Source organism: Podarcis erhardii (genome assembly GCF_964252035.2).
Source record: "Podarcis erhardii genome assembly, chromosome: 8".
Classification (NCBI taxonomy): domain Eukaryota; kingdom Metazoa; phylum Chordata; class Lepidosauria; order Squamata; family Lacertidae; genus Podarcis; species Podarcis erhardii.
This window is the reverse complement of record NC_138499.1, coordinates 36,591,723-36,619,706: the sequence shown is the minus strand read 5'-3', so window position 1 is coordinate 36,619,706 and position 27,984 is coordinate 36,591,723. Positions and strand designations below refer to the sequence as shown.

Here is a 27,984-nt window from a genome sequence, read left to right as displayed (position 1 = left end):
TGAAACCTCATTGATTTGTGGTTTTACTATAATTCAAAATAAATGGGCTGTATTCAGTTGGTGTCCTTCTACAAACGCAAGGTGTCCCAAACCTCCCAAAAGGTTTTTTGGTGAGGGGAATGGGAACTGACAAAAATCCCCTCTCTTTGATTAGGGTAAACTGCTGTGGCTTTGGTGCTAGGAAGACCAATATGATTCTACCTAATCATTTTAGAATCTGATGAAGATTTAGAATGTGTTCCAGGATTAATAACTGTCAGGGAACTGACATCGGAGCGAGAGGTGGAGGCAAGGCTTCCAAGTGATGCAGGAGAGGGGACCAGCAGAGGGAAAGGAATTCAGCGCAACACCAGCAGAGAAGGGAGGGAGATGGAGGATTCGGAGAGGGGTCTCCAAGACTCTTCGACCGAAACTAGTGGAGAGAGCGCAGGCACACCTCTGCCCAGTCCTTCCTTGCGCAGAAGAGTTCCGCGCAGGGAGAGTAGGCGGAGATTGGGCGTCAAACAGCTTCTATGCTGGAAGAGGTTCAAGAAACGCCCACTGACGGATTCTGCAAGCGACTGACCGGCCACGGAGTGGAGGGCTGTCAGCCAAGGCATGGTTAGCCAGGCAATCTAGCCGAAAGTAACGGCAACTTACGCACAAGTAACCCCTTATAACCATCACAATAACTTTGCCACATGAATTTATATACTAAGGGTGGCACAGAGCTAAAGAATAGTAACCAAACACTCTTGCACCCTGGGACTTAATGAATGACTGAACATCAGTGGTTGTTAGAGAAAAAAGAGTGAATGTCAGTTAATGTTGTGCCACAATCAACTTCAGTTAATTATAATTTGCACACATAGCTCTAAGTAAAATGGGTTTCTTGCAGAGCAGCTCCTTTCAGGAAAAGAGGACTCATATATTCCAGGATATAGATAGATTTGCAGCCTTCCATTTGTTCTCTGAGGGACCTTGTCTCTAATAAACTCTCCAGTCCTTATGGACTTTGATCCTATGCTTGCAGGGTCCTTGCCTCTGCTTTGTCTGTGTCAATGAAGATTCAACACTAGAGTCTTGGGCTGCAATAATTTTCCCCTACACACACCCTTTATAAGGATATCCAACAGTAGGGATGGATTCCCCCCTTTTCAGGTGCTTTTATTTAAATGTTTTAGCACTGTATCTTATTCTCATTCTGGTGTCTCTGAGCAAAAGGCTTCTAATTGAGTGTGTGTGGAAGCTGTAACAGGCTGCTATCTGTACGATTGATTTTTCTTTGTTGATCATCAATAAACTTCAGTACATGTCATTGCTGTGCTCCATTACAGTACAGTGGTACTTCGGGTTAAGAACTTAATTCGTTCTGGAGGTCCATTCTTAACCTGAAACTGTTCTTAACCTGAGGTACCACTTTAGCTAATGGGGCCTCCCGCTGCCTCCGCGCGATTTCTGTTCTCCTCCTGAAGCAAAGTTCTTAACCTGAGGTACTATTTCTGGGTTATCGGAGTCTGTAACCTGAAGTGTCTGTAACCTGAGGTACCACTGTATTGATTTGAGGAGAAGGGATATGTCAGCAGGAAGACAGGCAAGGTATGTTGTTGGGTGGGTAGGTGTGTGTTTAAAAAATGCTGATAGCTGAATGTCACACACATGTTTAGCAATTGCTTTCTGCATTCTCATCACTCACACAGGGGTGTTTCAAAATAAAGACTTTGATGGTTCTTTTAGGTTGTACATTGCCTTACCTTTTTAGATGGACCATCTATATTTTGTTCTCTGCAGGAGCAGCTTCTATTAAAAGAGCTGTTCCTTTGTTTCCTTGCACTGTCTTAATTGAGCCTTTGAACTGCATTAAAGGCATGCAGTGCATATAGTCTCCAATAAGATGTATATTTTTGAACTGAATCTGCATTTGAATACCTTTAGTTACTTCCCACCACCACCTGCACACATAGGAAAAAGTCTGTTTAAAAGGAAAAGGGAATATATTTGCAAGTTTAATTTCCCTGGGGAGAAGTGGGCTTTTCAGAGCAACTTTGATATGTTTTCCCTTTATTTTCTGTGTAACCTGTGGTTTAATTCCTATTCACATTTTGCATTCATATTTGCATGATAAAAGAGTGCCACATCTTTTTGAAAGTCCCCTCTTGAAAGTCTGAATTGTTCATGAAGAATCCAAAGAGCAAAGCAGAAATAAAATAAACCTCTCTCGAAAAAATTACCATAATCTTCTAACATTCACCATTTTAAGAGATCCTGCCATTGTCTTTTGTAAAGCAAATGAATAATAGGGCTTGGCTGTTTTCATGGCAGAGCATCAGTGTGATTCTGTAATTCCTTTCTTAATGGAATCACCTCAGTGCTGAAATTTTTGGCCTCTGTGTTAAAAACATCCCTCCCCAATGTTCCCCACACTCAGTAATATAATTAGGACCTTAACATCTCAGATATGGGGGGGGGGAACACTCCAGTCCATATCCCTTACAGGTTACAGTTAGCAGGTAAGCAATGACAGCAAGCTGCAGGTAACTTTGTGCCTTGCTGCCCTGCTAGATAACATCAACATTACACTGAAGTGCTGTTTATTTCACCCCTTCATTGCTAGCAGCTAATAATGTGGAAGAAAATGCCCAGCAAAATGAATAGACCAAACTTCTCAGATAACTGATAACTACCAGATGTGCTTAGGGTAGGGCTAGGTAGGCTTCTCCAGTCCCTGCAATCCCTTCCAGGGATTACAACCTGAATAAAATATGGGGGGAGGCACAAGCAAGCCCTACACCACATAATCAGTCACACGATGTTGTTCAGGGACACCATTTGAATGGAAATGCCAATCAACTTTGGGGCAGCCCAGTCCTCTCAAACATGTTATTGGGAGAGGAGGGCAAAGACCCCTTTGGCCCCTAGGAGTTGGCTCCTTTGATCCCTTCAGAAGTTGCTTGAACAATGCTTTCAGGTTCTTGACTGACTGCGTTGCCATGTTGTGAACTTGAATCCCCAGTATATATGCACTTCTCCTGTGATTCAGCTTTGCTCCTCTCATTGTCCTCCCCGCAACTTGACCTCGGACCTTGGTCTCTGGATGTCAGGGACTGGCAGGACAATCCCATGACTGCAGCATGGGGAATGAATCTTAACAGTGTGGTGCCAGTGTGGTGGCTGGATACTGATGAGTGGGCACCTGGAAAAATGGGGTTGGAGAGTGACTTGTGGGAATGGATCAGGTGATCTGGGGGAGCCTGTAACTGCCAGGAAGATAGAGGCAGAGGCAGAAGAAGCTGCAGGACTGGAGAGTAAAGAACAGGTGCAGAAGGAAGGAGAGATAGGTCAAGCTTGTCTTGAGTCAAGGGCTTCCACACTTCCCACCTCTCCTGCTGTATTGTCTCCCAGGACCAGAAGAGGAGGAGCAGAAGCAGGCTGGATGGGGGAGATACATAAGCTGAGGTTGGGGTGTGTGGCCTCTCTTATTTAATTATAGATTTACTTACAGTCTTGTTTAGAAACTATTTTGACCACAAGTGGAAGTTGCTGCTATTTGTTTTGTGTCTTTGCAGTTTTGGAATTATTTATGAGCAGAAATCTTTCTTGTAATGAATACAGTAAATTGATTTGTCAGTAGATGTCATTTTTTCTGTTGTGATCATGTATCTTTACATGATGGCATCATTAAGAGAAAGGAACAGTGAAAGTAATTTTAGATTTGGAAGTGGAAGCAGCTATTCTTTTTGTTGGTGGTGGGGTTTCTTGTGCAGTGACATCAGATATAGTTCTGTATTCTGCATCACTGAAGCTTCACCAACAAAGGAACATCATTCACATTTCACACAGCAGTGGCCAAATAGCGTATTTATAGGTGTCGTGAGAAGAATCTTTGTAGCAGTGTATTGTTAATGAATACAGTGTCATTCCAGTGGATGTTATTTAGTTTGTGACTTTTGATTTTAGGAAGGGTCTGCACAGCATAAAGAACAAGGCTTTGGAAGCATGAGTGGTAGATTGGTACTTCTGAGCAGCAGAAACACTGTTGATTTTACCCAAATGGGAAATTTGGGATAGGTTGAATGCCTTTAGTCCATAACAGAATGACAAGGATTATTGCATTAATGTGCAGCTATCATGTGGACGTACAATGGCAGTGACTGAATAGGCTAGTTTATTCCAAATCCTGTTAATCCAGGGTGTAGCTTCAGATTCATGGCATCTGTGTTTAGTAATCTCTTTCTAAATTATCTAAAGGCCTTTTATGTAACTGTTATGGCAATAAACAGTTCAGTGTGACAAATCCCTGGCTTAAGTGGCTGGACGGAGGATGTGTTCTTTACTGCATCTGACTGCCTGTGAGTTATTCCTCGCTGGCTCTCACTCTGCAACCTGCTTCAGTCCCTGATTTAGATACTACTTTATGGCTTAATGTGGCTTCCTGATTTCTTGCTCTGGTAGTTTTAGAAACCTAATGTCTAGTTTCTGCTTAGTTATTGCACCTTGAGACCTAAACATAGTTCTGATTTCCCAGTTTGGAGATTATCCTGAAACACACTAGACAAAAGGCTGTAGGTTGGCTTCACATATGGCTTTCTGAAAGTGGCTTCTATTCATAGGAGAGGCTTTTTAAAAGTTAGAGCAGGAAAATGGGAAACATTATTTTCATGGAGGGTCTTATCAGTTGCTATTTAATAACTTTGTCATCATGATTGCAAGATTATCTTGCAAGCAAGGCAGTCAGCTTAACAGCTCTTTCTACACCAGGTAACTCAGGTGGAAAAGTCAAACATGCATCTGATCAGAGCCCCCCCCCCCCGAACTTAAAGCATGGGAAGTCCCAACAAAAAAATTATAATCTAGGTAGAATATTTGGACTATTTGATATGTATTTGTATAATTTGGAACATTCAATGTGATTTGATTGGATTGTTAAAATGGGAAACTTAATAAAAATGATTTTTTTTTTTTTTAAAAAGGAAATGTCAAACATGCTAAACCAGACCTTAGAGTGCCTAGGGCAGGCATACACAAACTTGGATATCCAGATGTTTTGGGACTACAATTCCCATCATCCCTGACCACTGGTCCTGTTAGATAGGCATGATGGGAGTTGTAGTCCGAAAACATCTGGAGGGTCGAGTTTGGGGATGCCTGGCCTAGGGCATTCAAAAGTGCTCCAGAACACCTATGTCACTGTACAGAATTATTACTCTCAGTTAGATTTCTGGGGAATAAAAACCTTCACAAAGTGGATTTCAACATATTTCATAGAGTAAATAATAAAATAATAGAAACAACAATCCATATTTAATACATAATTCATTAAAATAAATAATAAAGGAGTGGCAGATGAAACCTTAGTTAAAGGCACTAAAATTAACCAATTGCAGATTGGAAAATGTAGATCTTTAAAATCCTCCTAAATACTAGGCATACATATTACTTGGATAGTGCTTATTTCAAAGATGTGCCACCACAGAAAAGGTCCTGCCCCTAAGGTAAAGGTAAAGGTACCCCTGCCCGTACGGGCCAGTCTTGCCAGACTCTAGGGTTGTGCACTCATCTCACTCTATAGGCTGGGAGCCAGCGCTGTCCGCAGACACTTGCGGGTCACGTGGCCAGCGTTACAAGCTGCATCTGGCAAGCCAGCACAGCACACGGAATGCCGTTTACCTTCCCGCTGGTAAGCGGTCCCTATTTATCTACTTGCACCTGGGGGTGCTTTCGAACTGCTAGGTTGGCAGGCGCTGGGACCGAACGACGGGAGCGCACCCCGCCACGGGGATTCGAACCACCGACCATGCGATCGGCAAGTCCTAGGCGCTGAGGTTTTACCCACAGCGCCACCTGCGTCCTGCCCCTAGTACACACTAATCTCACAGTTCTCACCAGTGGCCCAGGGAGCAGGGCCTCAGATGATTATCTTAAAGCTTAGGCAGGTGTGTATTGGTACAAGTGGTCCTTCAGATTATCTGTTCTGAAGCCATTTAAGGTTTTAAAGGCTAATAACTAGTGCCTTAAAATGAATAGCTAGCCAATATAACTGGGGTAGAATAGGTATAATGTGATCCAAACACCAGTGTCCTGTGTTATAGTAGCAGCATCCTGCAGTGATTGTAGTGGACTGGAAATTCCTCATTCTTCTTTCCAGTGATCACACTGTATCACTAATCCACCAAAGGACTCGTTTCAGCACAGAAGCAAATGTGCAAACAGGAGTACTTTACTTTGCAGGAAATGTGATTGTTCTTGTTCATCTTTTCTGTGGTTCTTTGCATGGCTGTGTGTATAAATATTGTTGCCGTCTTCCATCTGGGTGTTTATGTTGAAGGAGTCCTTCTTTTGCTTACAAAGGTACTTTTCATATTCAGTGTCATACAAAATATACATTTCCCCCCCTTAAGTTCTCAGAGGTATTCTTTTTTTGGAAAATGGAGAGATTTTCAAAGGACAATGTATGAGCTTTTGAGGATCTGCCTTATACCCTCACTGTCTCTTTCCACTTGGCTAGTTTAAAACAACTGACATTTTAGATCCATCTCCCTGGTACAACAGAATGGAGAGAATCTTCCTCCTAAAAGACAAGAATAGTGTGGAATCTTGCCAAGACTTTGAGATGTTGTACAAAAGCATTACAATTACGCAAGGCTGTAGTGTATTTAAGGACTTGGTTAGATTCATGGTAGTTACTTCCAGATTTGTGATAACGCAACTGTGAAAGAGCAATAGCTATTCTCACTGTAGATCTCTAGCACAGTAAGCTTTGGAAAATTGCCATTTTAGATGAACATATGCATCAAATCCATGTCATCAAAGGACAAGTAGAACTAGGAGCCTTTTTCTTTCTTTTTTGGGGCAGAATGAAGTTGACTGACAGCACAAGGACACTTCCAGTGCAATATGCAACAGTTTGGAAAAAATAATTTAAGATTGGAGTGTGTGGGGAGTTACCATCAGTTCATGTTATTTATAACCCCTTAGGCTCCTCTGTCTGTCAAATATAATAATAATAATAATAATAATAATAATAATAATAATAATAATAATAATAATTTATTATTTATACCCCGCCCATCTGGCTGGGCCTCCCCAGCCACTCTGGGCGGCTTCCATAGAAAGCAAAAATACAATGAAATATCACACGTTAAAAACTTCCCTGAACAGGGCTGCCTTAAGATGTCTTCTGAATGTCAGGTAGTTGTTTATCGCTTTGACATCTGCTGGAAGGGCGTTCCACAGGGCGGGCGCCACTACCGAGAAGGCCCTCTGCCTGGTTCCCTGTAGCTTTACTTCTCGCAATGAGGGAACCGCCAGAAGGTCCTCGGCGCTGGACCTCAGCGTCCGGGCAGAATGATGGGGGTGGAGACGCTCCTTCAGGTATACTGGACCGAGGCCGTTTAGGGCTTTAAAGGTCAGCACCAACACTTTGAATTGTGCTCAGAAACGTACTGGGAGCCAATGTAGGTCTTTCAAGACCGGTGTTATATGGTCTCGGCGGCCGCCCCCAGTCACCAGTCTAGCTGCCGCATTCTAGATTAGTTGTAGTTTCCGAGTCACCTTCAAAGGTAGCCCCACGTAGAGTGCATTGCAGTAGTCCAAGCGGGAGATAACCAGAGCATGCACCACTCTGGCGAGACAGTCCACAGGCAGATAGGGTCTCAGCCTACGTACCAGATGGAGCTGGTAAACAGCTGCCCTGGACACAGATTTGACCTGTGCCTCCATGGACAGCTGTGAGTCCAAAATGACTCCCAGGCTGCGTACCTGGTCCTTCAGGGGCACAGTTACCCCATTCAGGACCAGGGAATCCTCCACACCTGCCCGCCTCCTGTCCCCCAAAAACAGCACTTCTGTCTTGTCAGGATTCAACCTCAATCTGTTAGCCGCCATCCATCCTCCAACCGCCTCCAGACACTCACACAGGACCTTCACCGCCTTCACTGGTTCTGATTTAAAAGAGAGGTAGAGCTGGGTATCATCCGCATACTGATGAACACCCAGCCCAAACCTCCTGATGATCTCTCCCAGCGGCTGCATGTAAATGTTGAAAAGCATGGGGGAGAGGACAGAACCCTGAGGCACCCCACAAGTGAGAGCCCAGGGGTCTGAACACTCATCCCCCACCACCACTCTCTGAACACGGCCCAGGAGGAAGGAGCGGAACCACTGTATGACAGTGCCCCTAGCTCCCAGCCCCTCAAGACGGTCCAGAAGGATGTTATGGTCGATGGTATCAAACGCCGCTGAGAGATCCAGCAGAACTAGGAAACAGCTCTCACCTTTGTCCCTAGCCCGCCGAAGATCATCAACCAGTGATAAAGGTGGTTGCCTTCTTCTATACTAGATCCAAATGGGTGGAGGCATTCTAATTTGTTCCAATTTAAGTTGCAGCAGATCTAAGAACACATATCTGGTGGACTGAATCTAGAGCCCCTAGTTTGAGATTTAAGCTTTTCCTGTTTTCCCCTGAAGCTTATCCTACAGAAACCTTAGGACAGCCTTTGCATGCTGGTTTGGGCTGATGGGAGTTGTATTCCAAAACATCTAGAGACCACCAGGATGGTGAAGGCTGCCTTAGCATATACCAGAGGCCCATGTGGCATTTATCTTTTCTCTTCTTTCACAAAAACCTAAGCAAAAATGGATTTGTGCCCATCCAGGTAACTGAAATGCCTTTACATTGATGCCTAAAGATGCTTAGCCTGCTTTGTGGTATAAGGAAGCTTATATCAGAGTTTTAAAAAAACCCTTATTTCAGAATCATTTGAATTATATACATTAGTCAGTTTTTCAAAATTTGAGCACCTTTTGTTGCTGTGTCTTTCGCAAACCTTTGGCTGCAATGTTTTTCAAGGTAAATTCCCTTGCCTGAAGTCATACATATAAGATGGCAGTGTTTGATTTTACACCTGCCGACACCTTGTCATGTTACATACTCAGCATTAAACTCTATAGTTCCTGAGTGAAGCAGATTGCATAATGCTGAGCATGATATACTGAACAGTCTAATCCTATGGACCATTACTTCCTGTTTTCCCAGCTTCTGCGGATTCCAATTTATATCAGTCTGATTTTTTAGAAGTGCACAAAATTCTTTTCAGTCACTCCAGTTGCTTTCGAATCAAGAAATAAGCTTTAAATAAAGCCACCCAGAGTGGCTGGGAAAACTCAGCCAGATGGGCAGGGTATAAATAATAATAATAATAATATTCACAATGTGTGTGAATATTAATTTGGCAATATCTTTCCACCTTCTGATTTAATGAATGTGTTAAGCTCAAATGCAAAACCACGTCTATTTAACTGGTCAGAAATGGGATATGTGCCAGCCAAAAATCTTGTCAGTTCTGTGTAGACTGCAAAGCCTTTTCAAAACTGATTTCCCCCCACAAAGTCTAAGAACAGTCAAGTGCACTTATTAGGAAAAAAACAAACATGGAAGTCAATAGAATTTCTACCTCTCTTTAAGTCTTAAACATGAGAGCTGATTCACATATCCAAACCATACTTACTTTCTCCACATGATCTTTTATAGCAGGGATGAAGAACATGTGACTCTCCAGATGTTGTTGGACTCCCATCAGCCCCAGCCAACCCAGTCCAGTGATCAGGGGTGATGGGAATCTAGGAACATCTGGAAGGACAAAGGTTCCCCATCCCTGTTTTATAATATGAATACACAATTATGTAGTGGGGAGGAAGTGGAACAAGGCAGTACTAGCTTAGAAAGGTGCTATGATTCCTGTGACCATGGTGGGTAGGAGTAGGAAAGACACTTATGTGGTCATTCTATGCAGCTTGTTTGCTGCATAGCACATATGTGGTTTGCTATGCAGCTTGTGGCACTGTGGTCTAAACCACTGAGTCTCTTGGGCTTCCTGATCAGAAGGTTGGCGGTTCGAATCCCTGCAACGGAGTGAGCTCCCATTGCTCTGTCCCAGCTCCTGCCAACATAGCAGTTCAAAAGCACACCAGTGCTAGTAGATAAATAGGTACCGCTGCAGCAGGAAGGTAAATGGCGTTTCCGTGTGCTCTGGTTTCTGTCACGGTGTCCCGTTGCACCAGAAGTGGTTTAGTTATGCTGGCCTGGAAAGCTGACCCGGAAAAGCTGTCTGTGGACATGTTCATTTTCCCTACTAAAACTGGCCAATCTCTATTTTACACTGTGTGCATTATGCACTATTTTATCCCTTCTTTCCCCCCTTTCCCCCCGATGTATTTAAGGTGGTGGTATAACATCATCTTCACACCCTTTCACAAGTTTCCTTACACCTTTTCCAGTTTTCACTGGATTCTTCCTTCTCTCTCTCTCTGAAGCTTTCCCATTGTTTCTCTTTCATACTACCAAAAATTAAGGATTTCCTCACCTAGCATGATGATGCCAACATTATATATGCACAAGCCTTTTCTCATACCACCTTGCCCAGCAGGAAAGCTTTTATTGGGGATGGGGAGCAGAGAACCTGAGCCCCAACTCTGGAGACAGGCCTGAGATACTCTACCTCTTGATCCCCCTCTTTTTTGCACTTTTTAAAAACATTGCTTGGAGAACATCTGTGTGTACACCACTAATGAGATCCACCCACCATCTTAAATTACCCAGAGGCACCCTGAACACTTACTCAGAGGCATTCATGGCCTGTAAATCCCTAAATGGCCTTGGTCCTGTATACCTGAAGGAGTGTCTCCACCCCCATTGTTCAGCCTGAGATCCAGCGCTGAGGGCCTTCTGGCGGTTCCCTCATTGCGAGAAGTGAGGTTACAGGGAACCGGACAGAGGGCCTTCTCGGTAGTGGCACCCGCCCTGTGGAAAGCCCTCCCTTCAGATGTCAAGGAAATAAGCAGCTATCTTATCTTTAAAAGACATCTGAAGACAGCCCTGTTTAGGGAAGTTTTTAATATTTAATGCTGTATTGTATTGTTTTTAACACTCTATTGGAAGCCACCCAGAGTGGCTGGGAAAACTCAGCCAGATGGGCGGGGTAATAATAATAATAATAATAATAATAATAATAATAATAATAATAATAATAATATCACCCCTGATGCTTGCTCCCTAAGATCAGAAGGACGAGTGAAAGTATGGCTGCATTGGGCAGAGGAGATGGTTTATCAGCAGTAGCAGGGGGTGGGGTGGTAGTGCTTACCTGACCTCCTATCACCAGCATCACTGCAGCTTATGGGGAGGCAGACAATGACAGCACAGTTGCAAACACACCAGGAGTGCCAGATTGGCTTCATTGGAGCCTTTGCAGCAATGCTGGTGACAGGAGGTCAGTTGAGCCCTATTCCCCCACCAACTCCTACTGCTTCACAGTGAACAACGTGTTTGCACAGTGCTGACCTCACACTGGATGTTGCTTTGCTTTGTACATTAGAAGGGCAAGGTAAAATTGTTTTAATTAATGAGTCTAAATAAATCAAATTACTGGGAAGCTTGTACTAAAAACAGAACCAAAATCTGACTGTTCACTGAAACACCCGTCTGAGCTTACTGAGCTAATGCACTGTTATTTACAGATTTTTAAATCTTATAATCATCTGTAGACCTTGGGCATGCAAATCAAGATTTTAGCATTTCCGTCTACTCTCTTTAACATGCAAATACAATTTAATCATGTTAATATTATATTTCCCTCCATAGAATTAACCATAGAATTATCATAATTAAGAGGGAGAAATACTAATAAAGCTAATTCAATTCCCTTCCCATTACACTGGTGTTCCCTGGTGTATATTTTCAAGAATTTTATTATTAGCCTTAAACTACAGCTTTGACCATATTCCCACAGAGAAAGTGTTTTGAAGCCTAATTGTTCTCACTGTAAAGACTTGTGGGTTGTTGCTTTTCATAGGGTAATTTCGTTTATTTGGGTGACACCAAAAATGAGAAGTTTAGGATAATACGATTTACACAAGATTACATTGGCAAGTTTAACAAATTACAGCAACTTGTGGTTAATCTTACGAGACCAGTATATGAGAAAACTGCTAGACCAGGTGTTAGCAAACGCTGCCACTTGAAAACTTCCATTTATGAACTTCAATTCACCTGCTTCTGGAATGTAAAATTCATGGTTAACACTATTTGTCCCATCATATTACTTCAGTTTAACATTGTGGGGTCTTGGTAATTACAGTGTACAAATGGATGAAATGATACCTTCACAAAGAAATATTTTACCTCTTACTTTCAATCTTCTTCAAATCAGTTTTGTCATAATAATTGCAGGTTAGGTGGCAATTAATCATTGTAGAAATAAGACTTATGGAAAGAGAGAGAAATGAGAAGGCAGACATCAAATCTGGAATTGAGCTAAGCTACAACTTTATGCCAAGGAGCATGGCGAAAGAACCCAAAAGGTTGTAATGTGAGAAGCTACTGTTGAAGGGAGTCAAAAACTCTTAATACACTACACAAGCAAATACATGGTTTTTGTGTGCCAATAGTTCAACAGTGTGCCAACAGAGCAGGAACTAGGTTGAACTCTAAAGTGAGGCTGCTGCTAGGATTTGCTGGATATATAATAGTGTCCAGGAAAGACTATCAGATTGTTCTCAGACAATGGCTCTCACATCCTGGTCATCATCTGGGATGGAATCTACACACATATAAAAAATTCTGTGAAAATGCTTTAAAAAAAAACATCCTAAACAAACCTCTCTGGCTTCCAGACAAGCACTCCTCTTACTAGCACTAGATTTGTTGCTAGGTCCAAGAATATCTCCTTTATTGAGGACTGAAGGTGGAAGGGGAGTCTACTGCCAAGTTGGGAGTCCATGTGCGTGAGGGACAGTCATTGTGTCTATGAAATTGAGTAAATCAGTTTGCTTAACTCTGACAGTGGGCTGTTCATAGGCCCCACAGCACTGCAGAGTCCCACTTGTCCTTAGATAAGGTTGAGCAGGATTCTCAAAAAATAGTCTTCTGCACTGTCCCTCTGGCACTGCAAGCTTGACATTTGGAAGTCTTGTCACCCAATGGGGAAAGGCAAATGAGAATTTACTCAGCCTTTGCTGGCTGTTGCCTGCCTTTAGCATCCTAGTCAGCAGAATCACCCAGCCCTGTGGATGATAGTCTATCCATAATCCTTCAGGGGTGAGCTGTCAGGGACTGGTAGGGTTCTGAGGAGTGTGTGGCAGAGGCAGGGGTCTGGAGGCTGGGGACAAGCAATTTATGAGGTTTTGTGCCACGCGTGAGGCAGGAACCCAGCTGAAGGAAGGGGAGGAGTCTGAGCAGTCAGAGATGGGGGAGAGGACACAGAATGTGTTGGAAGCAGTCAAATCCCTGTCATCCTCTGCTACACTGTCTCCTAGAACTGGGAGGGGCTTGAAGAGGCAAGTGCAGCCTCCCATGTAGAGGAAGTCACCAGTTGCTTGGGCACACTCCGTCAGACAAAGGTACTTAAGCCCAGGATGGTGGTGGCCCTACTGTTGCTTCAACTTTTCAGCTGGGGCATAAGCCTGGCAAAGTTAATGCCAGCTATGTATTCATCAGAAGCATGTGTGTGTGTGCACCTTAGGAGCTGATATAAATGTGTGATTTTGTCAATAAAGAATTAAACTGCCAGACATTTGTCCTTCTTAGTTGAGTGTGCTCAGGGCATGATCCTTCTAGGGTATCTTCACATGTTCCTTCACCTGGGAGCCATTCCCACATCAACACTGCTCCATCTGTCACAAGAAGGGATCAATCCACCTTTTCTTGCTTATTTTCTCCAAAACAGTTTCAATAAGCATTAGAATCCATCTAGAAAGAGCTCACATCCCATAGGGAACAACACCCTTTTTAACTATTAGGGGTTGCCTTGCATAATGCCTGGTTTGACCAATCACCAGCTCTCTAATGTGTAATGCTGGTGGTCTCACAACTGACCCTTCTTCTTAGCCACTTCATGGCAGCAGGATTCATAGCCCTCTTTACTTCAAAAAGAGAGTTATTGGTGTTAATTGGTACAAGCCAAAGATCTGTCCCAAGTCAATCTGGTGAGATGTACAACTCAAAACTTGTTTGTGTTACTCTTCCTACAGCAACTCATGATGATTGGCATATCTCACTGCATGCCCCTCCTTCCAAAACAGTAGACAATGATGCCCAACTGGTATCTGCAGACTGTCAGTACCCACTTCTAAGCCCAGAAGATAAGACTGCCCACAACTGACACCCAGTTGGCAATGAGTCTGCAAGCCTTGGTTTTTCATAGTTGTAGAGTCATTTTTTTCAGCAGAAAAAGTTAAAGCGATATCTCTGAAGATTTAGGTTGACCTTATATATAACAGCCTGGAATAATTTTATGTAGAAGTGAAAGACAGGGTTAGACCTACCTCATTATAATTCAAGCTAGAGCAAGAGTTATAGACCCCAAAGGATCTTTTCCGTCAGATGAATGTAGTGTGAGATATTGGTTAAAAGACACTAAGTCATCCCAAAAGTGCAGCTGCCCCTAAGCTACTGACTGCTTTATGAGAGCAAATTACTTTAAAGTCATTGCTTACAGTCTTTTGAACTATAGGAATGTTCTAATCAATCAGTCATCACACAGCAATTGATAAGTAATGAATGATCTTGAGTGATCTATTTTCCTATTACTTAAAGCTATTTTTCTAATGAACAAATGTTCATGATGTCACATCCTGCAGCTACCAGATACTCCCTTCTTTAGTAGTGAATTAACTTAATGAATGTGGCTGAGGAAGCAGATGATGTATGTGTATTGAATCCTTGGAGTTACATCTCTTAGCACCAAGCAAAAGCATTTCTTTTTGTGTGTATTGCCTGTTTTCTTAATAAATCTCCATTTATATATAGACAATTATTTAAAAAGCAAAGCTACACATAATTCATCATCTTCTTAAATAATAATACACTCATAATGCGCAATTCATTAAACCAATATTAACAAATGGCATGGTTTCATAGCCTGCATTTCTAACCCCGGTTAACTGAAAGTAATGTTGTTGTATACTTTAAATCTGGATTGATATTTTGGCACATAGGTTGTATAGAATAAAAAATAATAATTCAATAGTAATAAGAATAACAACGTTAAAACAAATTCACCCAGCTCACCCACCCAGGTTTCTCCTAATGTATACCATCAGCTCATAGGCTTACTTTTCATCAAAATTGGGGTATGCTTTATCTTAAGTGAATGGAAACAAATTTTCCCTTAGTAAAATAGACTTTGCTTTATACTGTATTTTTCGCTCTATAGGACACACTTTCCCCCCCTCCAAAAATGAAGGGGAAATGTGTGTGCATCCTATGGAGCGAATGCAGGCTCCTTGGCTTCAGTGATAGCAATGCGAAGCCTTCGAAGTACAGAGGGAGAGCTCCCCCCGCACTCCAGAGGCTTTGCGTTGCTTTTGTTGAAGCCACCTGAAGCCCCTGGAGCACAGGGAACTCCCGCTGCACTCCGGGGGCTTCAGGCAGCTATCCGCAAGCTTTCAGAGCACAGCAGGAGTTCCCGCTGTGCTCTGAAGGCTTGCGGATAGCCGCCTGAAACCTGGAAAGCGAGAGGGGTCGGTGCACACTGATCTCTCTTGCTCTCCAGGCTTCGCTTCACTGGAGAGGCACTGCACAGTTTTCCCTCTCTGTGCAGCACCCCTTCAGCGAAGCAGGGGGAGAAATGGAAGGGGCTCCGTTTCTCCTGCCGCTTCGCTGAAGGGGCGCTGAGCAGAGAGGGGGAGATTTTTTCCCCCCTGTTCTCCCCTTCCTATGGTCCGGTGCGTCCTATGGTCTGGTGCGTCCTATAGAGCGAAAAATACGGTATGTGGCCACAGCAATATTCAAATAGTCTTCCGTAAGGTAAGAATGATTGTTATATAAAAATATTAGATCATAGGTATATTACATAGGTAATATTACATAGGAATATTACATTTCTTTCATGTTTACTTTTACTTGCCTTTTATGTAAACTAAAAAGTCCCAGAAACTGCAACCTTTCCTCATAGGAGAGTTGCCCCATATCATTTTGATTGGCCTTTTCTGAACCTTTTCTATCCCTGTAATATCCCTTTTGAGGTTAGGAGACCAGAACTGTACCCAGAAGTCCAAATGCAGTCACACTGTAGATTTGTATAACAGCATTATGATACCTGCAGTTTTATTTTCAGTCCTTTTCTTAATGATCCATGGCACTCATGTTTTCACAGCTGATGCACACTGGGTCAATATCTTCATTGAGATGCTTTTGTGTTTGGGGTGGGGCACAGAAATAAGCAGATGCTCCCTTGCTGATTGTATTTCTGATGCTGAGGAATCACATTTTACAAGTACTCAAAACTGCCATTGTTAGGTGTAAGTCTCCAACAGAATGCACATCTTGGTTGAGATCACTGTGCATAAGGAGATGTGCAAGTGCCATGGGCAGCCGCTGGATAGTGGCGACAACATCACTCATTACAGGTAATTGACTAAGGAGAAAGTTACTTCCATTGTTTTAAATAAAATGGTCATCTGTCATCCCCTTGGCGACAAGGATTTATTGAGACAAAATGCCTCCTTCAAAATGCTTGTTTTCAGAAATGTAAACTATTATACTAGGGCAGATGTAAACTCCAGGAAGCTTTCCAAGTACTCAGTTGGCTGTATCTGTGTTTTGAATTCTTAGAAAAGTATTTTAAAAACCTAGAAGATGCTCACAGTCAATCCTCTTGTATGATCTCCACCAGTGCTTTATTCTGGGGGTACGCAGGGGTACACATACCTCTAAACATTTTTTTTAATCTAAGTTTGACTTCATTGAGGGGCAGTATTTCGATATGAATAGGAAAATGAGAGTACCCCTAAACATTTTTTTAGAAAAAAAGCACTGGTCTCCACTATATTTCATAATATTATTTGTCTCATTGGTCACTAGCTGTTCTTACCAATTATGTGCTATAGTTTAGAATAGATATCCTTCCTCTAAATTACTTAAATGGAAAGTGGCACAAAGACACAAGCTAATTTATCACAGTCTCAGGGAAGATCAGAATGAGTAAAGATGTAGAAAGCAAGAAAAAGAAGTGGAACATGATGCCTTTTGTTGGACTGGGCATAGGGGCAGGATACAAAAGCTCTTTGAAATGCAGCAAAAGTGTTTGAATAATTTCCCAGCATTTTTAACAGCATCTCATCTCATACTATGGGCATCTGCAAATGAGTTTACCCAGTGGGATAATGGTGTGTTAAAGTAAGAGGAGCTATGGGTCATATGGGGAGGCTGTCACCGAATGCTGTGAGTTAGCTTTCTGCCATACGTATTCTGTCAAGTAGCCAACGAGTTTGTTCCACTAAAATAGGAAGCATTGTTTTCATAAACATAGGGCAGTCCACCCAATCTTAAAACTACAATTTACTTCAGTGGGATTAAGAATAAACAGAGGGAAAGAGAACTGTGGGCTCAGAGACGGATGGTATCTGCTCATAAGAATAAAAAAATACTGCTTCTGGATGAGATCGAGAGTCCATGTAGCCCAGAGACAAGGAACCTCAGGCCTAGGGAGCCAAATGCAGCCTTCCAGCAGGCCTTTCAGTCTGGTCCTCAGCACCCTGCCCAGGCCACATCCCTCTACCGCTACACACCACTCCCATGCCACTAGCTGGCTTTGTCTTGCACCCTCCTTGAGTGTTCATGCCTGACCAAAATGTGTTGCTGAATTCTGAGGATGCTTCTAGCTTGCCCCAATGGGGGATAAGAGTGCATGCTTAGGGAAGTTTTTAATGACTGATGTGTTAATGTATTTTTAATCTTTGTTGGAATCCACCCAGGGTGGCTGGGGAAACCCAGCCAGATGGGTGGGGTACAAATAAATCATCATCATCATCATGCAAGTGTGTGTAGAAACTAGCCTACTGTGCAAAGGTAAGATTCACCATTGTTGCTTTGCCCATTTTTGCATCAGAAGGGAATGTGACCTCTGGATTGAAAAGCACCCCTGATGTAAGCCAAAATTCTGTTTCTTGCAGTGGCCATCTAAGTGCTGGAGTTCACATTCTTTGATGGAAAGTTTAGCTACATCACACATTCAGGGTCCCTGGCAACCCTATCTTCACTTACCCTTCATGATGGCACTTTCAACACCAGTAGAGTTGATATTTCCAGAGATAGTTCTGGAATTATGAAGATGAGGGTTTTGAGAACCCAAGATATCTAGCTTTGGCCTCCTTTCTTAGTAGCCTTGGCTGTGGGGTTTTTTTGGTACAACATGCCCTTTCACCAAATTCACTGTCCATGTACCCATATTTCACCAGACATGGCAGTAATATGATACAGCCTAATACTACACATCTTGTTTGAATTAATACTCAGCTGGTTCTATGCAATTGCTGAAAATGATCAGTCACTATCCTGTCTTCTAATGTGATGGAGATGTGGAGGAGAAAAGTGTTGATGTTTCTAACTTAGGAGTCTTCTTAAATTTGTTTAAAGGGCTTGTGTATAATATATGTGCCTGTCATTCACTAATGTTTATAATGTTAATGTTAGACAAGTGACATTGGGGGTTAGTAGTATCAGTGTTATGGACATGATATTCATCTTGTTGCAGACTGAAGTTTTTCTAATGGATATCAGACTTCATTATATGCTTTAAAATGTTGTTCAATTTTGTTTTCCGTTTTTGTGTATGTGTATGTGTATGTGTAAGGTTGCATAATCTTGCTTAGAACAGTAGCCTTGATACAAATGTTGAATGTTGCATTTTTTAAAACAATTTTTTAAAAGTGTGATTTTGACATTTCAGTCCTACATATATGTATTTTGAAATAAATAGCTATAAGCGTGTTTAGGAGTGTAGCCTGAATATGATTTTTCCCCTTGAGGGTTTTCAATTTAATTTTTCATTAAAGGTAAGTTTAATGCTGACAAACGATTAGAATAACAATCTGACCATATGCATATTCAAACTAAGTACAAAGAATCCTAATTTATAACGATGGCACCCCATCTTTCCAATGACCAATATTTATTTTTAATTGGTGTAATTTTCCCTTGATTACACATTGAGCAAAAAGAATGTAGTAAAAAGTCCTTGACCTAATTACTGTGATACTTTGAACATTATCGTAGGATATTATGATTTTCAGATTAGTCTTAACAAACTTTAAAGGTTTATTGAGTCGCGATTGATATATCACTCTATTTCTGGCCAATGCCAATTTTACATGTGTTCCTTCATAAGTCTGTCCCATCTCATTTTTGCATTAACCTGTGATGTTTAAAAAATCCAAAATGGAAATTTTTATTTAAATATTGACTTAAATACATTTTTTTTAAATCTCTGTCTGCATATTTCTAAATATATATTGTTTTCAGTTGCACATTTCTATGCACTTTGGTATGGGCTGAGCCAAGAATTGCATTTAAAACTGCAGACCAAACTAAATTCTCCTCCAACCCTATGAGTGAACCACCAGAAGTAGGAGTATATCAAATTAAGCACACATGTGTGAGGTGTAGTCCACATGCACTCCAGGGGCCATTGTTTGTTATGGATGTGAATGTTTTGGATTTTAAATGTTTCCATTTTCCCATTTTCAGTACTGTACTAGAGTGATCCCTACATCATCAGCAATGCAATGGCAGCATATAGATGTCTTATGGTGGTTGTTGCTCTGCATTGCTGTTTCTGCATTATTGTGGGAATAGTCAGCCACCAAAGGGAATAGTTAAGAGTAGTTTATATCCAGCTTCTCAATACTAATGACACTGTGCAAGGGAGGAGAAATATTCCGTTGTTAATAGCACTACAATGCACTATTAAGTGATGAGAATCTAATGAGTCAATCTATCATTCTAATGAGGCCATCTGATCTGAACACTTCGCTGTTGAAGAGTTCATTTTCTTCAATGGGCTTTATTCCAGCAGATCATTATCATCATTTTATATAATTTATTTAACACCTATGACACTATGGGCACTCTACAAAATGTAAAAATAATCCAGTTAGTCAGCTCATGAGGGGAAGAGGAGAGAATAGGAAGCAGTAATACAAGTGTGTGTGAGAGAGGGAGGGGGGGAGGGAGGGAGGGAGGGAGAGAGAGAGAGAGAGAGAGAGAGAGAGAGAGAGAGAGAGATGGATGCATGCATGCATGCATGCATGCATGCATGGAACAAGTAACAAAGAAATAAAGGATAAAAGACCACAACTGAGGAGAAGGAAATGTCTTCAGCAACTTTCTAAAAGCAAAAGCAAAAAAGTGCTTGCCAAATATTCAAAAGAAGAACTTTAGAGGGCCATTTTGCAGGTCTGTAGTCCACAGCAGATGTGCTGCTTCAGAGGTTGCTGAATTACAGTTCCAATCAGCCCCAGCCAACATTGCCAATGGCCCAGGATGGTGGGAGTTGTCATTCAGCAATATCTGGAGGGCCAAAGGTTCCCCACACCTTAGTGAACACCTGAGTACAGCTTATGCAGATGCAGTGTTTCCTGTTCTTAAGACACAGGGTACATATATTTGTTGCTCTCTCCCTTTAGTTTTCTGTATTAACCATAGTACAGTATTAGGTCTAAGCTGAAATTAATGCTAGCCATGGTTAATGTTTCAAGTCAGCATTCAAAACCAGGAATTATAATGGGTTTGGAATTTTGTTCAGCATTAACCGTGGTTGGGGTTACAATCAGTACAGACTTTGTGTGCTTTATGGTGTTAAAGTGTCAGAGAGCATGCAAACTTAGCATACGTTCTCAATTTCATGTGAGAGATCAGGACAGTTTACATCAGAACCGGGCCTATATGTCAGAAAAGCATGAGCTCCACTGTAACTGGTGGTGGCGCCCGCCCTGTGGAATGCCCTCCCATCGGATGTCAAGGCGATGGACAACTACCTGACATTCAGAAGACATCTGAAGGCAGCCCTGTTCAGGGAAGTTTTTAATATGTGACATTTTAGTGTATTTTTTATCTCTGTTGGAAACCGCCCAGAGTGGCTGGGGAAACCCAGCCAGATAGGCGGGGTACAAATAATAAATTATTATTATTATTATTATTATTATTATTATTATTATTATTATTATTATTATAACAGAAAGATTTCACCCTTCTTCTCTCTTTGTTTGTTAGGAAACTGATCTCATGACTTTTAACATCTCAATGCACCGATCCTGGTGGCGAGAACATGGACCAGGCTGCATACGAAGAGTGGTGCGTCCTTCAGCTCCTGGGATGTTAGATGATTTTTCCTATGTCTCTGTGACAGGCTGCATCATAGACTTCCAATACCTAGAGGTCATTCACAGCGCCATCCAAATATTACTCTCTGTAAGTCACTGTTTGCTGAGCAAACCAGATTGTTCCATTCTTATGTTGCTGCCTTATACAATTTACATATTGCCACAGTAACGTACTCTACTCAACAGCCTAGATATTGTCTTAACTCGAGTTACAAAAGAGGATATGAAAGCATAGAAGATGTCACCAGCTGGAAAATCTTTCCCTTAAAAAAAAACCTATTTTGGATTATGATATGAAATGCATTTAGAAGATTGTGCCAATTTTTAAATTAAAATCTAGGAACGTTTCTGCAAGTTAAGGTCGTTTTTATGGCACCACAGTTTCAGATTGGATGGTTTGTGGCATATCAATGGAGAAGCTCCATACTTCTGGCATCCATATCCACCATGGCTATATGGCTAATAGCTGGGAGCAGCAGAGATACTTCTCTTGATTTTCAATTTCTCTTTCAGTGCCAAAGATTGCACCTGCCTCCTATAACACTTTAATGCTTGTTTATGCATATGCTTTATGTTTTGAGTTTGTCAGGAAACCTTCTTTTGCCTAGAGGCAAAATTGAAGGACTCACATATGAAAACATTTGCATCACCTCCTGCACAAGCTTATCTGTAGAAAGATAGAAACACACTTTTAATCATTTATGCAAACTACATGGTCTCGTGCATTTGTGGGAGGGTATGCACAATTATTTCTTTAGAATGCAGAAATAATCATTTATTTCATTGGCGCTGGCTTCCTTTGGGAAACATGCACATCTGGCCCAGGAATAAGCCTGCTTCTAGGAATGGAAGAGAAATATTTTTCACCACCTGCTGCAAATCGTCCTGAAGAAGGGGTAGCTCAGTACAGCTGGTGATGTCTATGCAGGTGGATGGGGATTTTTTTAAAAAAAAATCAGGTTTGATAAAAAATTTAAAGATTCCTAGAGTTGTTCTGCAAGGCTAAGAAGAAGTATGTGGAGGCCCTGGTTTGCCTCATAGACTGGAATTTTTATCTTTTTTCAGTAAACTGAGCATGTTGGTCTCTTGGCATAGCAGCAGTTTTCAACTATGTCAAGTAAAATTTATATGCAGAAACCCAGAGTAATCATGTCTAAATGTGTTCATACTGTGAGTTGAAGTTCTCAACCATATTTAGTCCAATTGATGCAATCATTTTTGTAGTGGGTCCTTGGTTCTTCTTTGTATTTACTTACCTGATACCATTTTTATTAGTTTTAAAAGCTAGGTCATTTGTGAGAAGGGGAAAAATAGATAAGGTAATAATGACTGCAATAATTAGCAGAGCATTGTAAGAAATGAAGTCATTTAGAATGGGTAGGCATTTTGTCCATATAATAAGGCTGTCCATAGTGCCTTATTATCTAAATTAGTGTGTCATTGTACCAATTCACAAATGAAACCACAGAGACCACGAGTGGGAAAGAAGACTCAGTAAGGTCCTTCAATTAGCCAGAAAAAGCCTATTTTCCTGGGGAAAGCTTCAAAATATCAAAGCAACTGAATTTACAAGTGTAAAAGTCATCTTTTCATTGTCAGTTACCTGTAATTGTCCATTAAGAAAGGAAAGTGGTTGATTATACTGGGGCAATTGTCTCTTTGTCCTTGTAGTGTATGTGCTGCTAGAAAGCTAACTAGGTTAACCTCTTCTTTTCTAATTCTGCCCAATGACTCGGAAAGTCAGTGCCATGTATTATACATGGAACCTTAGAGCAGCCTCTATTGCAGAGCTTTCCAAACTGAAACTGAAGAATTTATTAGAACTAAGAACTGGTGAAGTGTCTACCTGCAACAAATCAATAGTTGGAGGAAGTAGCTATTCTACTAGTGCATTTGTGGCTGCTGTACTCATTCAGCTTTAGATGGTATCAGCAGACTTTCAGATTTAGCCATGGAAATCTATGGCTGGAGATCTGCTGTGTGCAACTGTTGACACTTATTGGCTTGTTAACTTTGAATGGGTATGGTTTGGCTTTATACAAGATTAAAGCAGGAATAAAACCAACAATAATGATTTGGCTTATATTTTCATGTTTGCTAGACTAGCAGATTTCAGTTTGGGGTTATTAAAGAGATCCGTCACTAATTGTTTTAAACCATTGGTCAGAGCTAAAATCCAGAGCCATGCAAGGAATTAGGGCAGGCAAAAGGAGGTACTTCTTATGTTCTGATATGATTGTTTTAAAATGGGAAATGGGTTTCTCATGTTGTTCTTGTTGTTGTTTGTGATTTAAATATTACCAAGAACACCCAAGTTAAAATATCCATAATAAATCCAGTTTAATGCTTAACCTTCCCCACAAAAAGATCATTTTTAATAGCTTTATAAACTTTATAACAATACCTTAGATATTCACAGCTTAATTGTTTGTAAAAGCCTGGTAATACAGAATCCTCATTTGTAAAATGAAAGCAACTTTGCTATTCCTTATTTCTCATAGATTCAGTTTATCAGGAGTTTAAATATAAATGGTTTGGCCCTTTAAAAACAATGAAATTATATTAAATAGCCATGCTATCTGTTTCTATTTTAGCCAGTAGATCATAACAACCACCGTGCAGTCTCCTTGATTTTTTTTTTAAAAAGATTTCTTCCCAACTGTTTTCAAAGCATCTGCCAGGCATTGATTATTTAATGTGAGGATGAGCTATGACATTTTGTGATCTTAAATGCTATTTCATCAAAGGGAGAAAATAATTTAATTAGCAACCATTTAATTAGCAATCTTTAGCACAGCAGCCATTAAAATGAGGAGCATGTCAATTATTAATCAAATGCTGTTACTTGTGGGCTCAACAGAGATTTATGAGTCAGAACTATATGACTCAGAACCTTCAGTAAAAGGACTTCATATCAATTTTGCAGGTGACTGAAAAAAGGGGGGAATAGCCAATTGGATAAGGAAAATCAGTAGCCTCTTTCTAATCTGTAAATTGAGCATGATAGGTAATTAATGTTGCCACTGCTTTCTTAAAAACAATACACAGCAATTCAGTGTTTGGGGATTTGTACACAAAATATGTTCCTTGTTACCCTTTTAATTAAGTTTAATTACATCTGTTGTGTTTTTTGGCTACAAAAAGAAGAGCTCAGGAAAGCAAAACAGCACTGAACAAATAGATTGCCATGAAAAAGCAGAACAAAAGACCATCTAAAATGAAACCTTGTATTTATAATAGTTCTGGTGAAAAGACTTGACTGACAGTCACAGGAATGACTATTTCATTTAGCCGATAGGTTTCTGAAAGATTCATTAGCAGCTTGGGAATGTGTAGAATGAAAACTGCTGATGTGTGTGTTTTAAAAGTCACAGTCTTTAGCAATAAAGCTCTAGCTCTACAGGTCCCTATTAAGTCTTTTACAAGCAAGAACTGGTTTATTTTTGCTTCAGCTTTACTACCTACCAAATAGAACTTTCTATTACATGCAACTAAGGCCACATTTTTAAAAAAGAATGTAGTATAATAGAGATGAAGATTGAGCTGGACTAGTTTTCTAGGGTGATCATTGTTATAATCTCCCATTCGTAAGAGCTGTTCAACAGTGGAATGGTCTCCCTTGGGAGGTGCTGGACTTTCCTGCTTGGAGGTTTGCCAGCAGAGATAGGATGGTAATCTGTCAAGCAAGCTTTAGCTGTGATTCCTGCATTGCAGGGCCTGGATCAGATGGCCCCTAGGGTCCCTTCCAAATATCATAGAATTGTAGAGTTGAAAGGGAACTGAAGAGTCATCTAGTCCAACCCCCTGAAATGCAGGAACCTCAACTAAAGCATCCATGACACATGGCCACCCAACCTCTCCTTCAACCAACAATGAAGGAGAGTCTACAACCTCCCAAGGGAGACCATTCCAATAGAATTCTAAGATTCTATACCTGGGCTGCTGTACAAAAATCTACCCACTTCTGTCTCTTGTCCTGACCACCACTCTCATGTGACACCTGGAAGGTAGCCCAGAAGAGAATGTGGCCCTTGGCGTAAAAAGAGAGAGGAAAAGATATCCTTCCTCCTTTAAGGCATGAGAAATGATGTAAAGTTCCCCAAGGAAGAGCCTCACTAGCTCAAAACATTTGAATTATTTTTATTAGAAGTGTTTTTCTGAACACCTTTGCTGTCTGTAAAACAGATGAAATGTGTGTTGGGATTGATACACTAGGTGTGCTAGAGCTACAGTCCAATGCTCACTTGCTCCACAGGAGGACATACTCCTGAGTAAATATGCACATGATTGTCAGGACTGTGGCTTCTGCCAGAAAGTTCTTCCTAACATTAAGTCAGAATCTCCTTTCTTGTAATTTGAATCCATTGGTTCAGGTCCTATCCTCTGGAGCAGCGTAAAACAAGTTCACACCATCTTCCACGTGACAAACCTTCAGCTATTTGAAGATGGCTGGCTAACATATCACCTCTCAGTCTTCTTTTCCTTCTATGCACAGTTGCATACATCCTCTGTCTCCATCCAGAAAGCATTATCAGAGTTCAAATGACTCATTGCAGCCAATCAAAAACACCCAAGGAAGGTGTAAAGCAGGACCAGTAAGCCGTGTGGCTGGGGAGGAGTTGTGACCCAGGGAGGGTCCTAAGAAAGACCAGATAAAGAGACTTCTAGAGCTGCATTTGTCTCCTGAGCCAGAAGTTCCTCATTCCCACCACCACCACTACCTGTTGTTCTTTGTGTTAAATATTTAAGACAAAGCAGGTTTATTATCTAGAGAAAACGGGTCTTCTGGTTCAGATGTTACTTTCTGTGTACACTGGGGGAAAGGCATAAGGAAGCATGCAAGTCAAATACAGAAGAATACATCTGATGTAGCGTAGAGGTGAAAATTGGGGGGGGGGGCAAGGCCAGTACCTGTATATGTTATAAAAGAAATTCACTGATGAAAAGCCACCTCCACGTGTGTCTGCACAGACAGGACATTTTCCTTTTCATCGTGAAGTGACTTTGTATCTTCCTAGCTCTTCTGCTAATGCCTCTGGAATGAAAGTAACCCCACACTACTGAAAGGAATCTTTGCTCTTGACTGCAAAATCTCAAGTGATTCAGTGGTGTTATTTTAATATTGAAAGGACAGGAAAAAGTAGAGCTGGGACTGGCATTTCAAAATTCATGTTACTGAACATGTGCCTTGTTCTGGCTTCTCTTGGGTATTGCGCAGCTCTTGCCTGTGCTCCCGTTGAGGTCTACTGCTTGACTCTGCCTCCTGATCTGTCATAGAATCATACAGCTGGCTGCTGGTCATGAAGGTTATATTACCTCCAGTATTAGAGGTGATCACTGAAAAATTGATGCTTTTACATTATGGTGCTGGAGGAGACTCTCAAGAGTCCCATGGACTGCAAGAAGATCAAACCCATCCATTCTGAAGGAAATCAGCCCTGAGTGCTCACTGGAAGGACAGATCGTGAAGCTGAGGCTCCAATACTTTGGCCACCTCATGAGAAGACTCCCTGGAAAATACCCTGATGTTGGGAAAGATGGAGGGCACAAAGAAAAGGGGCCAACAGAGGACGAGATGGTTGGACAGTGTTCTCGAAGCTACCAGCTTTAACCAAACTGCGGGAGGCAGTGGAAGACAGGAGTGCCTGGCGTGCTCTGGTCCATGGGGGTCACGAAGAGTCGGACACGACTAAACGACTAAACAACAACAACATTAGAGGTGGTATATATCTCAATGCCAGTTTCTGGGGGTGAAAAGTGAGAGAGTTCTGCTTGTGAGTTTCATGTTGGCATCTGGTTGGCCACTATGCTTGACCAGAGACGCCTTTGGCCTTTTCCGGTAGAGACCTTCTCATATTCTTATTAGGGTTCTTGTAGGCTGTCTAGTTGAGCCCCCTTGATGCAGGAAATCCAAAGTTCAAGCAAATGGCTGCTCAGCCTCTGTTTTGAAAACTCCAGCAAGGGATACCCCACTGCCCCAATTCTAAATAATTGACAAAATTGTCAAACTTTGCGTGCCATCAAGACGTTTCTCATAATTTTCAGCCCAAATCTGCCCTCTTGCAGCTTAAGCCCATTAGATCTAGTCTTGCCTTCTGGAGTAATGGAGGACAGGACTGTCTGTACTGTGGAGTCCCCACCAGACCCCACCAGGTGCCTTTTTGTAGAATGTTCTCCCCAGGGAGCTTGCCTTGCACCTACATTACATATCTTTAGGCGAAAACATTTCTATGGCTGATTAACATTCTATGTCATTTTAAATGTGTTGGGGGGTGTTACTGGTGCCCTTCAGATGAAGTATGGTATACAACTTTTATGAAGAAGAAGACCTTTTTTAAAAAGAAAAACTCAGTGGTTGGCAACCTCATATATAGGTGACCTGTTCCTTAGCACATTTTGGGAGGGTTATCTGACACTTGGAGGTCCATTCATCTAGTAAAAAAAGATAAAATGTATTTTGACTGCGGTATTCAGTTCTTCTTGTAAGAAAGATGTTAAATATTTCAAGTAGATTGAAAGGTAGACTGAGGCATAAGAAAATTAAGGAGGACGTTTGTATGATAAATACATGCTGAGTCTTTTATGGGAATTGAACATTTTCAAAGGACTGACTGGGTGCTTTGATTCTCTCTTTCCTGTAACAAAATTAAAAATGCAAACTGAGCAAGCAGAAGAGCAAACTCTCCTTACATTTGCAAGGCAGCTTTGAAGCTCCTGTTGCAGTGCAGCCACTCTTATATCTTTGTTTTGAGCGATACTTGATCATAACAGTAATACTTGAATGAAGCATTGCCTGTACCTATAGCATATGCAAAGCACTTCCCTGGCAAAATGGTTCATGTCTCCTTG

At 41.4% G+C, this 27,984-nt stretch overlaps 1 protein-coding gene across 3 annotated transcripts in view; it reads left to right on the top strand.

Moving 5' to 3' along the window:
- Positions 1-27,984, top strand: part of NKAIN3 (sodium/potassium transporting ATPase interacting 3) — a 214,273-nt gene that overhangs the window by 126,181 nt on the left and 60,108 nt on the right. For all 3 annotated transcript variants that reach the window (XR_014159606.1, XM_081874835.1, XM_081874836.1), the window contains exon 4: positions 21,026-21,223. Coding sequence is in view for 2 of the 3 variants with exons in the window: in XM_081874835.1 (XP_081730961.1) it covers positions 21,026-21,223 (198 nt within the window). In the remaining variant the exon portion in view is untranslated. The remainder of the gene's footprint in view (positions 1-21,025; positions 21,224-27,984) is intronic.